Raw genomic sequence first — 14,425 nt, forward strand, 5'->3', positions numbered from 1 at the left:
GAAAGCCATTATTATAGAGGGCGATATGGAAAAAAATTAAAACATGTACAACATTACATCCATGAGTACTGTATACTGTTACCTACTACTGTTACTGATTTTACAAAAAGACCATCAAAATAAACGTCACAAGCACTCTATGGTTTCAGATTGATTTATTTCGAACATCACTACATTGACAAGGGTCCACATTTGTACTGATAAATCGCATTATATGAAAGCACCATCTACCAAAAAATACCAATGGTACTGTAGTTGGGTTTTGCAGTAATAATATGATTTTCGACAAAGTTGTCCAGATGCTAGGAATGTAATTTGAAAATACTATAATTTCAGGAAAAAAATTCAAACCAGACAGAAAGAGGAATTGAATTTGAATGCCAGTTGGGAATTAGAACTTTTAAATACTTTCTGAAAATTATACTACATAAACATACTGTGAATATTATACTTTTGATACAGTAGGCCTATTACTACATAATTATGTCAATATACTATTGCTTTTTTATTTCCAAATAATATTATATTAATTATTAACAAACTCCAGAATATTATACTACACTAAACTTGATTGAAAGAATACAACTCCAACAACCAAACACACATTTCAATCTGCATGGTACATGAAAAAATCATGGAAGGAAAAAATTATTTATTTTTCATCCATGGAAAATTAAGAATATTGTTTCCTCAAGAAATATATTTATGTTTTATGCAGAACTATGGGAACCACGATAGGAATACAATTGAAACAATCCCACAAATGCGTTTAGATTTCTATAAAAAATAAAATCTAACATGATTTCACCATCTATATTAATAACTATGTTTTAATGTTGACATTCAATGGTTTATTAAACTAATTACTTTTGTTTACTGTTGCTATGGCAATGGGTGATTGTTTTAGTAAGAGTATCCAGCGACAAATGATGATTCTTCTGAGCTGAACCCTTTCACACCGCCTTCATACTTTCCTTGGGCTGCTTCACTGTTGGCCTAACAAATAAAAAATGGATATACATATTTAAATCTCTCAATCATTCCAATAAGGTACTGTATATGCAAACTTTTATGCATGTGTACAAAATTGTTTATTCCAAACATTGCAGAATTTGCAGTTTGAAGAGAATTAACTTCAATGTGGTCAAATAGTAAAGTTACTACAGTAAAACACCTTTGTGACACACCCCTAATTCAAGGGATACCCTATTAATGGGACACTATTCTGTGAGACAAATGAGTAACAACATTAAGGGGAACCCCTATTCAGGGGATACCGGTACCCTTATTCAGAGGAAACCTATATTCAGTGGATACCCATATTCAGAGGAAGCCCCTATTCAGGGGATACCTATAGGGGGCGCTTTGTTGAGTTCCACAGCTGTGCCTGCGACTTTATACAGCAATGAAATGCAAAGCAACTCACCTTAGCTCGCTTTAATAATTCAGCTTGGGCTGTTTTCACATTCTCAGCTTTGCCCTGCCATGCTTTCAACACACTAGCTTGTAGCGCGCGTCCGTACGAGAATGAAATTGCCCAGGGTTTTTTCCCTGGCAACTTGTTCATAGCATCTAAATGAACGGAAGCATCTTCTTCTGACTGCCCACCGGATAAAAAGGTGATTCCGGGAACAGCTACGGGAACGCCTCGCTGTAAAGCCTGCACGGTAGCAGCGGCGCAGTCTTGTGGAGTAAACTTTGTTGCGCAAGATGCTCCGGGAAGAACCATGTTTGGTTTTAGAAGAGTGCCCTCAAGGTAAACATGGTGGTCGCTGAGTGCCTTGTAGGTAGCAGCAAGGACCTAAAACAAATAACATTCAAACAAATGAATGACAAATTAATTTGATTCTGCTAAATAATTATTTATCTATGTTAAGGTATCAAAACAAAATATTAAGCAAATTTATTGTTAGTATTTCAGAAATATTACGGTATTAGTTTTCTGTATTTTTTGCAGGCTTTTTTCGCTTCAGTTTTATTAGACTTTTTGTAGTAGATTTAATAGAATTTCCATTTATTTAAAAAGTTATAAAACCTAAAATATACAATTTGTAGCTATTTTCATACCTTTTCAGTGACATCTTGTGCTCTTGCCAAATCATGGCAGCCATCTGTCAAGACTTCAGGTTCAACAATTGGTACAAGACCATTCTAAACGATAAAATATATACATTTTAAAACAAGAATAAAACAGACCGTATTATATCAATCAAGTCTGTAGGAGGTTAAGACAACATAACCTGTAACATTCACCTATGACCTCTTGCTACTTTACTTGAGTTGTAGATCAGTTAAGGTCAACATAAAAGGTCATATCAGACTTGAACCTGTGACCTCATGCTTACAGGGAGAATATCATATTGTGAAATATATACCACTATTATTGCTTCATTACTTAGGCAAAGTTTATTTCCTGTTATGTATAGTGCTACAAATTGTTTAATGTTCTTGTATATATAAGGTTTTATTTTAAATGTTTGTATTGTAATCTGTTTGGGCTTTAGCCTATTCTCACTCCTGGTTAATATTCATTGGTGAACAAATAAATCTTATTATTATTATAAAGTTATAGGAGACTATTTTAAAGGGCAACAAAATCTGCCAATTAATTCAATGTTACTAACCTGTTGGCAAATGCTAGCATAACGAGCGAGAACATTGCCATTCTCTCTCATAGCAACTTCAGATGGAGTTGTGTCTGATATCTTGAGGACACAACGCCATTTAGCAAACGTTGCACCACCTTTCTTGTACTCGGCACACCTCTCTGATAGGCCATCTAACCCTTGGGTTGTACCTTCTCCATTGTCACAGCCTGCAAGGGCTACAACACCTTTGTCAACCTATACAGAGATAGAAATTGTTAATGTAAAAGATGCAGACAATGGCAATGAAAATCACTATAATTAGCATCCATTTCACAATGCACCTAAAAACAATATTGTGACTGCTGCACCAACCACTAGTCAAGCAACTTAAGCTCTGTCTACACTATCAAACTAGTTTGACAAAAAAAAAGTGTGACCTGCCTAAATCTGGTAGTGATATTTTTATTTTATTTTATTTCACATACATCCAACAGCAATATCGCCAATTACAGGATGCCTTAATTAAGACTCAAATATAAATGCATAAGATTAAAATATGTAACAAATTACTCATTATCATATGACATTATCGTGTCCATATATGGGCACATCACATTTTTTTGTCACATAAAGTTTGATAGTGTAGACAGGGCATTACCTTGATTCCGGGTGCAATTCCAAGGTTCTTGAGGATATCAACAAAAGGAGTGCCATCATCAGCTTTGTGGTAGAATGTCTCGTGGAAAAGAATCACACCACCGATGTAATTTGCAAGACTTTTGTCAGCAGTGAACAGGAGCTGACGATATAGACGTCTGTTCTCTTCGACATTTTCCACATTGATGGACGCAAATCGCTTTCCAATTGTTCCTGTTAAATATAAATGAGCGCGTAACATTGAATATTATAAAGGAGCACTTAATATACTTAATATTGTATTCAAACAAAATTTACCAACACAAAATGTCCATCTTACTATATTTGTTAATGTTAGACTTCCTCATTTCAGTAGCCTAAATATTGCATGGCACAAAGAAAAAGAATTTCAGACATCAAAATTTACCTGTGCTTTCATCTGCAGCTAGGATTCCTTTACCATTGGCTACGATGGCTCTCGCATTCCGGGCCAACTCTTTCTTCTGTTCTGCAGTTAGGTTACAAGGCATGATGATAAACACAGGAAGTTACTGGCTAAATAGAAAAAAAAAACAATATTTACAGTATGCTTACAGAAACAAGGTATAATAATAAAAACAAATACCTCCAATTGTATTATTAATAGACTTGGTTTGAACATTATACCACCACTGACTACACAGGTACCAGTAGATTGGTACCTGTTGAAACTATTACATGATCACCTACAAATTATACTTGATAAATAACCAACATTTCTTGAATCTTGAATAATTTAGGTGGTAGCTCACAACAAATTAAGGTGGAAAGATAGTGACTCCTCTAAAGCTCTGTCTACATTATCAAACTCATTTGACAAAAAAATATGGTAGTGATATGACATCATTATGTCCATATATGGGCATATCACATTTTGTTGTCACATAAAGTTTGATAGTGTAGACAGAGCATTAGGTCAAAATGCATATTTTTTTATTATAATAACGTATGATTTTAATTTCTTTCAATGTATATATTGTATAAATGTATGAGGCAGTCACTGCAATATTATATGTGTATTATATTACCCAAAAAAAGCTTGATAAATAATTACATAAACAGGAGAAACGGTAAACATAATATTTAAATTACTGCAGTATCAATACAACCTATTGTAATAAATATACCACCAAAGAGCAATGAAATTATTGTAAATGCCATGTCATTGTGGTAAAAAAGAATAGAAAAAAAGGTCATTCACAAATATCCAGTGATTTAGGGATAACCCCTAGTTTTGTGTATAGTGAATATGCGTAATTGTAATCACAAGTTCCTGGTGGTCTATCTACAGCAGCATTAATTCATATATCTAGCAATTATAAAGCTATATAGAACAATTGCTTTGCTTTCTAAAGACCTTAAAATAACATGTTTACAGTAAAGAAAATGGTGAATAACCTAAATATTTGAAAGAGATACAGAATACGGAAAAAATTAGCTTAATTCCATTCCAAGAAAATACAAACCACCAAGTGGGGGACCCTATATCAGTAAACGATTAGATATAAATTCATGCAATATTAACGTAACATCTCTATCAAAATCTATAATAAATCTACATATTTGTAAAACAAGAAATATTTGATATCAGAACTATGATAGAATAATCCACAAATCAGATTAATTAATCACCTAACAAAAAACTAAAGCAATAAACACTAATATGTAACTACTAGTACTACTACTACCTACTCTACTGCCCGGGCTTACTTGGTTGGAACTACAAATTTCCACAGACATGTACAAGAGATGGTGTACAGGTAGGTATCAACATAAATGTTCAGTAAAAGGAACCACAATGAAACCATCAATACTTACTGAATAAAGATAAAAGAACAACTCACTTGAATCTAAATAGATATTTTGACAACTATGCAGTATTATTTGGAACTAAAACCTGAACTTGTTTGCTTATGTGGCATTGAGTGCTCAATGAGGCATGTGAAATTACTGATGCATGCAAAATCAGGGTTGCCCTCCTCTGTCACACCTACACATTCAACAAATCAAATTGGCTGTTTTATACCAGGCTGTGCCAGTAGCATATCAAATTTGAGATACCATGAGATGTTGGCTGACAGCTGCATGACTATGCAATACATAAGGAATACCATAGATTAGGTGGTAGCTTATTAGCAGGATATTATGGAGTACTTCAGGTATTGTTATGACTTTCGGAATTTCGAACAAGGAAGTTCAACCATTACTAGGCATTTTAATTAAATTACAAAATGGTTCAATTTAATACATTTTTTAAGCTGTTTGTTAGTTAAATTGAAATCTCCCAAAAACAAATAGACTTGATTACAAAAGATATTTTTTATTTGACACACCATTAATTTGCGGTACTAATGTTTTGTGACTACCAAAGTGTATGGCATCCGAGACTACTGCAAGGAAATTAAAATTCTTATTTATGCAAATCAAACATTACATAGGTATTTGAAAGATGTCGCTAATTGCACCTTTTGCAACGTCCTGGACTATGCAAGTCGACTGGTCGGTTTCTAGCAGCTTAAAACTCCTTCTTTCTGAGCCTCGATCTGAGCACTGCTAGTGTGAGATTCAGCTATACATGGAAATCATAGGCTAGTAATCAGATCAGTATTAAATTATAGTATATATAATATAACCAATCAAAAGAAAAGCCATTGTCTTGAACTGAAAAAAATACTTAAGCTTGAAAAAGTATAAAAAATTAAAAACAAAATTGTATTATCCCCTCAAATGCGTGGGATTGTGGTTCAGACTATACAAAAAAATCATAAAAAGACACGACGAATAATCATGATTGAACAGAGAACCAGGCCGGGTAGATTCCAAGGGTCAACTACTGGCATATTCAACCAACCAGTCACAAACCTGCAGACGAGAGAGGCATGCAAGAAATGCAACCGGTTCGAGGTGCCTGGATATGCAACACATAAATTATACAATTTTGTAATCAATTTAAGTAAATTAAAAGTAAACACTCTAAACTATTATCTATTAAAAACAGTAATATACTTGACAAACGCTATGTCAAGTCTATAACATCGTATTTCAAGAGCTTTTTAGACTGTTACCTTCAGCTAAGTTTTCACGTCTTCTATGAGATTTCGCAAAAGGTAGGACGCCCTCTAAATCAGAATGAAACAGAAAACTTTTTTCTTCGGTTCGAACTGCATGATGGTTATTAAAAAGATGTAAATATTCCGCCCTCAACAATAACAAATTAAACACTTTGTTTCATTTTTCGTCTCTTTATTTTCAACACCTTTTTTTGTTTTCACTTTTTTTTACACAAGCAAGCACAAGGAATATTTTAACATTGACATAGTGTAAAGTTGTTTTACTAGGTTAAATCATGGAGGAATTATTTGATAATTCCTTTATTGATTATCTATTTAAACTCAATATGCTATATCTGGTTTAGATAAAAAATGCTTACTTAAAGCTCTGTCTACACTCCAAAACTTTAAGTGACAAAAAGATGTGATGTGCCCATATTCTATTTTTAACTACTGTACTCAAAATCACCATATAAAGAGAAGCCTCAATATCACATGTTTAATGTTATTTCGGCCGTACAATATATTTTATACCACAGGATATAAATTGCATAAAGCTTTGTCTACACTATCAAAGTAGCTTGACAAAAGATGTGATGTGCCTATATATGGACTTGATGATGTCATATCACTACCATATTTGGGCATATCACTATGATATTTGGGCACATCACACATTTTTTGTGACGTTTTTGACGTTAAAAAATAGAAACTAAAGCATGGTAGGTTATAATTATTTCCACATAATATTAAAACGTGTACATGTGTAAAGTGCCATTCTTTTCCATTCATTACACAGCCTTTCGTATACAATATTCTATGTGAACCACACCTTATAATTATATATAATGTGAACCATACCATTGTATTACAGTATAAGTGAGTCATTATTACTATTGTGATATAAATTTATACTATAGTTACTACACGGTCTATCAATGTATGTAAGAATTAAAAATGCTTTCAAACCACAGTCTGGTTCTGGTACAGATATTCCAATGAAAATATTTATTTCTAAATAAAATTACTAGTTCAGAAATGTTTATTTTTTTTCGACTTCAATATTTGGTAAAACTTTTGTGATTACTCCCGTGCCAAGTGTGATTTTACCATCGCGGAGCGTAAATCGCTGGCCGACTTGAGTCACCATTGGCTTCAATAATTCCAGAGTCATTGTTGTGTCTTCCCCTATGATGTATAAAAGAAAAATAATAAATAAATAATAAATGCTTGTAAGCAGGGGTAAGTAGTATTGTGGAGCTGTAGCATGGTGGTTAACATGCTTGCCTTCCAATGCAAAGGTCCAGGGTTCAATCCTGCCCTAGTGCAAGGGGTGTAAGTCACGGCTCACAACTCATTCAAATCCACTCCCTAAAGCCCTGTCTACACTATCAAACTTTATGTGACAAAAAAATGTGATATGCCCATATATGGACATGATGATGTCATATCACTACCATATTTGAGCTTATCACTACTATATTTAGGCACATCACACTTTTTTTTGTCAAACTAGTTTGATAGTGTAGAAAATTATAAATAGTTTATCCATGGCAAGTTACTCAATTTTGGATACGATATAAAATATAAAAAAAAAGTATTATTATACAGCTTACTATTAAGGTCAATTTACACAGACGAGCGGTAAGTTTAAAGTAAATAATCTTACCTGGCATCACCATTTCTTTATCAGCTGGGAGAACAATTCGAGCTGCAGAATCCCACGTGTGTGAAAACATGATTGGCGAGAAATTGGTCATAAATGGTTTTTGTCGTCCACCTTCTTCTTCTTTTAATAAGTATACCTAATGGAAAAAAGTAAAATAAATAAATATTGTAAAAGAAAGGTATATTACAACTAAAGAGTCAACTGAGATCTAGCTATAACATAGAGTTATATCACATCTAGAGAGTCAACTGAGATCTAGCTATAACATAGAGTTATATCACAACTAGAGAGTCAACTGAGATCTAGCTATAACAGAGTTATATTACAACTAGAGAGTCAACTGAGATCTAGCTATAACATAGAGTTATATCACAACTAGAGAGTCAACTGAGATCTAGCTATAACAGAGTTATATTACAACTAGAGAGTCAACTGAGATCTAGCTATAACATAGAGTTATATCACAACTAGAGAGTCAACTGAGATCTAGCTATAACATAGAGTTATATCACAACTAGAGAGTCAACTGAGATCCAGCTATAACATTAAGTTATTATATCACAACCAGAGAGTCAACTGAGATCCAGCTATAACATAGAGTTATATTACAACTAGAGAGTCAACTGAGATCTAGCTATAACAGAGTTATATCACAACTAGAGAGTCAACTGAGATCTAGCTATAACATAGAGTTATATCACAACTAGAGAGTCAACTGAGATCTAGCTATAACATAGAGTTATATCACAACTAGAGAGTCAACTGAGATCTAGCTATAACATAGAGTTATATCACAACTAGAGAGTCAACTGAGATCTAGCTATAACATAGAGTTGTATTACAACTAGAGAGTCAACTGAGATCTAGCTATAACATAGAGTTATATTACAACTAGAGAGTCAACTGAGATCCAGCTATAACATAGAGTTATATTACAACTAGAGAGTCAACTGAGATCTAGCTATAACATAGAGTTATATTACAACTAGAGAGTCAACTGAGATCTAGCTATAACATAGAGTTATATCACAACTAGAGAGTCAACTGAGATCTAGCTATAACATAGAGTTATATCACAACTAGAGAGTCAACTGAGATCTAGCTATAACATAGAGTTATATCACAACTAGAGAGTCAACTGAGATCTAGCTATAACATAGAGTTATATCACAACTAGAGAGTCAACTGAGATCTAGCTATAACATAGAGTTATATTACAACTAGAGAGTCAACTGAGATCTAGCTATAACATAGAGTTATATTACAACTAGAGAGTCAACTGATACTCAGCCAAAAACATAGTTATTATATCACAACTAGAGTCAACTGTGATTGTGTGGAGCTAACTGGTTCTAACTGGTTTTTAGTTGAGGTAAAACACATAAATAAATCACCTGTGCTTCACAGTGGTTGTTAGGGTTAAGAAGACCTGGTCTGCTAACCATCATTCCTCTGCGTACTTCATCTCGTTTCACACCTCTTACTAAAATACCAACTTGATCCCCAGCTTGTCCCTGATCTAAACTCTTTCGAAACGTTTCAATGCCTGTAAAACAATTTAAATACTTTACAATATTATATAACATTGTTGAAATGGCTATTATCTTAAAGAGAAAACAATATACCAGCCTCGAATCACAACAGCTAAACTTTCAAATAAGAATAAGTCTCTTTTTGTCATTTGTATGATATTCTTAAAACCCTCAAAAATAGAAACAGACATTTCTCACATGAAGATCAAATAAATTTGACCAAGAAGGCAAGGTTTACTACGATTACCTCTTAAGCTCTGTCTACACTTTCACACAAAAAAATGCGATGTGCCCATATATGGACATGATGACATCATATCACTACCATATTTGGGCACATCACATTTTTTTTGTTATAACTAGTTTGATAGTGTAGGCAGAGCTTTATTTCGTCCTGTAAACTCCCACAAACCTCCAGGAATTCAAAGGGACATCAAACAACTAGCATCATACAGCTAACAGCTTTTAAGGTTTACCTTTAAATCTCTTTTTCTCTTACCTGTGATAACAGATTTTATCTTTCTATTAAATCCAACAAATTCAATATCGTCTGATTTATTAACAACCCCCTGCTCAATTCTTCCAGTTACCACGGTTCCACGTCCTAAAGTGATATTAAAAAACACAAAACAAATTCATTTTTTTTACACTATAAAAAATATTAATGTCACTACACAACAGATAGAACCATTGAGTCAAGTAGCTAAGAGGTTAAGACAGGGACACCGCAAACCATAGCTATACAATCAGCACAGGTTCAAGTCATTGCCATTGTTTTGGTGGTAGAACAAGTTTTCTTAAAAGGACAAGGACTTAAAACTGGCTTGTGTGCAGCCTAAAGAACCCAGTCCATCTTTCGGAAGACTAGAGGGTTACCCTAATGTACTGGTCCATTCAGTTCCTGTCATTGTGGACAGATGAACGGGTGCCGTTTGGTGGCAGCATTCGATACGAAGGGAACCTTAGAAAAGAAAGTTATTGTTCATGCCGTCCAAACCTGTGCGCAATTCAACCCAGTAGACTGCAAATCACAGGTTACTCCCCCACATTTACATTGGTTGAGGTGTATGTCAAGATAGATACAAACCTGGAATGGAATAGACCACTTCCACAGGCATCATAAATGGTTTTTCCACATCTCTAACTGGTAATGGTATCCATTCGTCAACTGCTTCCAGCAGCTTATTGATTGAATCCTTGCCAATCGCATCATCTTTACCCTTTGATTAAAACATTTATTATTTAGAATGAAATAACTTTTTTTCTTTTTTTTAACTAGACATAATTATACACAAATACTATTTAGTGTGGTGGTATAGTGGGTCATAAGTGCATAACTACCTCAAGGGCTGATAACGCAGATCCACAGATTATGGGGGTATTTTGACCATCGTATCCATATTCACTTAAAACGTCTCTCATCTCAAGTTCTACCAACTCCAACATTTCATCATCCACTGCATCGGCCTTGTTGACAAAAACAACTATTTTATCAACACCAATCTAAAAGGAAGAAAGTAATTGCTTTGTTAAAAATAATTATCTTTCCCACAAAGATGCATATTTTTCTATATAGCGTATATCTTCTGGTATAATCATCGCCCCGCCCCCCCCCCCCCCCCCAGAACACACAATTGGGCTGACTTTGGGATGGGACTATACCCGGGGAAACCCTGTTTCAGAAAAAAAAAAGATTGATAAGCATTTCTTGTAAAAGCTCATTTGAACTGGCTAGAGAGAAGCCTACATCCAGACCAAAAGTCAATACTGGGACTATACCAGGTGATATGCCTGTTTGTGAAATCAGACATAAAGTAGGGGGTGGGATTATACCAGAGGATATACAGTAATTAATAAAGACAATTTTTATTCTTATTTCCCCAATTTTCCTTATTAACTAACTTCATAATCATAGCTTTCTGATCTTATAGAAATACACACCTGTTTAGCTAGAAGTAAGTGTTCTCTTGTCTGTGGCATTTGGCCATCGGTTGCTGCCACAACTAATATTGCTCCCTCCATCTGAGCTGTCCCAGTAATCATGTTCTGTGAAAATAATAATTTCAAATTTCTATTGTATTTGATAATTTAAAAAAAAAATGTTTTGGTGTTCAGGGAGCATTTTGTTTTTTTCCTATGAGTTTAAAACAGAAAGCATGAATAATTAATGAGAATCAGCTATATTTACATGACTATAATGTCTGTTGGGACTTTCATTCTCACACATACCTTAATATAATCAGCGTGACCTGGGCAATCTGTATGGGCATAATGTCTGTTGGGCGTCTCATACTCTACATGTGCGGCTATTATCGTAATGCCTCGTTTTCTTTCTTCTGGTGCATTATCAATATCGTCATATTTGTGAAATGTTGATGCTCCTTCTTCTGATAAAACTATTAGAGAGAAATATTATTGTAATAAAATAATAAATGTACCTCACTGTGATTAACCAGTTGTAGTCAAGGTGCTCAGTCCTCTATAAAAGGTCAAGGGTTCAATGTTATTACAGTAGAACTCTTCCTGTGGGACACCCTTAATCAGGAGACAACATTTATTCAGGGGACACCCTTAATCAGGGGACAACATTTATTCAGGGGACACCCTTAATCAGGGGACAACATTTATTCAGGGGACACACTTATTCAGGGGCACCTTATTTGAATCCAGGACGATTCGGCCCGGAACGAATTGTCTTAAGGCCGAATCGTCCAGCTACTCCTTATTCAGGGGACATACTTATTTAGGAAAAACACTTATGAAACAACAAGGGTTCATATATATTTTAAGACGATGGCCAACCCCTATTCAGAGGACACCTGTATTCAGAGGACACCTGTATTAAGAAGACACTTTGTTGGCTCCTGAATATGTCCCCTAATAGGGGTTCTACTGTACACAGATTTGTACTGTATGTGAAAATTTTTAAATTTGTACAACTTTACACTGTTTTATGACAGTGCTTATTTAAAGATATGAACATTGATATTAATTACAACCCTGAAACAAACCTTTTGTAATTGCTGCCGTTAAAGTTGTTTTCCCATGATCAACATGTCCGATTGTTCCTACATTAACATGAGGTTTTGTTCTTTCATACTTTGCCTTAGCATCCGTAGCATATAAACGTGCTGCTCTTCTTATTAATTCACTCTGAGAAAAAATATAGAAACATAATAATACAAATTAAAAGATGCAGATTAAAATTTTATCTGAAATTTATTATATTAAATATTAATTATTATATTATTACACATTTTCTTGTTAATAAAATATTTAGGCCTAGGCTAGTAGTCATTAAAATGAAAAATGTAATAAACCTAGCAACAGAAAGCAACCTACTATACTATTACTTACTAGCTAGTGTAGGTTTCTAGCTAGCCTACTACACTACTAGCCTAGCCAAGCCTAGATTTATTTTTAAATAAATAACTTACTCACCTTTCTAGTTGTGTTAGTCAGACTTTGTGATAAGCAACATTGTTGTAGTATACATTGTTGAAGACCTATGAAACCAAAGTTATCATAATTGTAAAGTCAATTATTTATTTACGAAATATAAAACATTCATAACGTGTAGGCCTAGGTGACCATCTCTTTGGACGGAAAGCTCATCTAATCGCCACGACTTTTCCCGTTATTAGCAGCTCGAGCGGATGTATAATGGCCTAGGCCTAGGCTAGCCCGTAATTTGAAGCTATGAAAATTACACAAAAACAACTAGATCTATAAAATATTATGCAAAATAATATTAAAAATGACATCAGGCTTACCTTTTCCAAGATTTCGGGCGTTAAGTGCGAATAATGCTGCCATTTTGCTCAGCTGAAATTCTTTCCTTTTTTCGCCGGTCCGGTTTGGAAAGAAATTACCATGTGTGTCATGTCAGTAAAGGTTGCCAGAGCTTTTCTCATATCAACCTAATTTCTATGTTTTATCAAATAATATAGTGATATATATTCTTTGGTTTTATTCATGGTGGTATAACATTAATACTGTATTGAAGATGTATTGTCCCCCAAACATGAAAAATGACGATTAATAATAATTTAAAAAAAAAGACTTTGAGTAGGCCATTTCGCAGTTTTAATAAAGGAGGAAATAAAAATGTTTTCACCTGTAAAAAGACAAAAAACTGTTAAATTCAAGCAAGAAAAAAATTGACTTCCAATTTGACTATTTTTTGCTTTAAAGATATATTGTCCACCTAAAAAAATATTTTTTTAAATTTTTTTGTTGAATATGTTATTTTAATGTCACATAATAGTTATTCACTCTCACAAAAAATTGGGTCTGAAAAAAATTGATTTACCTGAGAAAAATGTAATTTAAAGCAAAAAATGGTCAAATTGTCTGGAAGACAATGAGTTTTTGAGTAATTTAACTGTTTATTTTGTCTTTTTATAGGTGAAATAATTTTTTTCCCCCGTTTTTTTTCTTATGGAAGTGAACAACTTCATTAAAACTGCAAAATGGCCTATTCAAAGTCCGATTTTAAAAATCTTTATTTTTCATGATTTTGGGGGACAATATATCTTTAAATTACAGTTTTTTAGGTAAATAATTTTTTTCCATCCAATTTTTGGTCAAAGTGAATAACTTCGGCCCTATTATGTGACATTAAAATGGCATATTAAAAAAAAAAATTAAAACGTTTTCAATTAATAATTATAAATCCAATTGTATACCTCCCTGGTTGTATCCGTCCTATTGCTGGTCATCATCATTATTTATTAGGAATCACTGTCCAAACAAATGACCACTAATTATTTTTTTTTATAATTCATCGTCACTATCATCATCATCACCATTGTACAACGAATAAAAGTCAATGTCCTTTCATCATCTTCATTTTGTAGATCAAGCGACCATAGTCACGTCATCATAATAGTCATTTTCAATTAAAAAAAA

General features: G+C 33.7%; 2 protein-coding genes across 3 annotated transcripts; both read right to left on the minus strand.

The window, feature by feature from the left end:
• Window positions 1–138: 138 nt before the first annotated feature.
• LOC144834616 (fructose-bisphosphate aldolase A-like) lies at window positions 139–6,411 on the minus strand. 2 transcript variants are annotated; one of them, XM_078689496.1, is made up of 7 exons: window positions 6,329–6,411; window positions 3,652–3,779; window positions 3,247–3,458; window positions 2,625–2,843; window positions 2,068–2,151; window positions 1,427–1,801; window positions 139–996 (listed from the first exon to the last, which is right to left on the minus strand). In XM_078689496.1, the coding sequence occupies exons 2-7, from the start codon at window positions 3,752–3,754 to the stop codon at window positions 904–906; spliced, it is 1,086 nt and encodes a 361-aa protein (XP_078545622.1). In that variant the 5' UTR covers window positions 3,755–3,779; window positions 6,329–6,411; the 3' UTR covers window positions 139–903. The 2 variants fall into 2 exon arrangements, with proteins under 2 accessions (XP_078545622.1, XP_078545623.1); XM_078689497.1 differs by lacking the exon at window positions 6,329–6,411 and adding an exon at window positions 5,089–5,172.
• A 798-nt stretch (window positions 6,412–7,209) lies between these two features.
• LOC144834610 (elongation factor Tu-like) lies at window positions 7,210–13,396 on the minus strand. The gene is made up of 11 exons (XM_078689484.1): window positions 13,288–13,396; window positions 12,956–13,020; window positions 12,526–12,667; window positions 11,744–11,910; window positions 11,456–11,560; window positions 10,856–11,017; window positions 10,602–10,734; window positions 10,014–10,118; window positions 9,377–9,528; window positions 7,983–8,118; window positions 7,210–7,501 (listed from the first exon to the last, which is right to left on the minus strand). The coding sequence occupies exons 1-11, from the start codon at window positions 13,328–13,330 to the stop codon at window positions 7,356–7,358; spliced, it is 1,356 nt and encodes a 451-aa protein (XP_078545610.1). The 5' UTR covers window positions 13,331–13,396; the 3' UTR covers window positions 7,210–7,355.
• Between the last annotated feature and the right edge of the window lie 1,029 nt (window positions 13,397–14,425).

The sequence above is a fragment of the Antedon bifida genome, chromosome 2 (assembly GCF_963402885.1).
Source record: "Antedon bifida chromosome 2, ecAntBifi1.1, whole genome shotgun sequence".
NCBI lineage: Eukaryota > Metazoa > Echinodermata > Crinoidea > Comatulida > Antedonidae > Antedon > Antedon bifida.

What these genes read in the sequence shown, in the direction of transcription:
- LOC144834610 (XM_078689484.1), bottom strand. Translation starts at nt 13,330, where the DNA reads ATGGCAGCATTATTCGCACTTAACGCCCGAAATCTTGGAAAAG. An exon ending in AACGGCAGCAATTACAAAAG is followed by an intron (nt 11,911 to 12,525) that starts GTTTGTTTCAGG and finishes TCTCTCTAATAG; the next exon opens with TTTTATCAGAAGAAGGAGCA. An exon ending in AGTGGTCTATTCCATTCCAG is followed by an intron (nt 10,119 to 10,601) that starts GTTTGTATCTAT and finishes ATATCACTTTAG; the next exon opens with GACGTGGAACCGTGGTAACT.
- LOC144834616 (XM_078689496.1), bottom strand. Translation starts at nt 3,754, where the DNA reads ATGCCTTGTAACCTAACTGCAGAACAGAAGAAAGAGTTGGCCCGGAAT. An exon ending in GAATTGCACCCGGAATCAAG is followed by an intron (nt 2,844 to 3,246) that starts GTAATGCCCTGT and finishes ATCTCTGTATAG; the next exon opens with GTTGACAAAGGTGTTGTAGC. An exon ending in CACAAGATGTCACTGAAAAG is followed by an intron (nt 1,802 to 2,067) that starts GTATGAAAATAG and finishes TATTTGTTTTAG; the next exon opens with GTCCTTGCTGCTACCTACAA.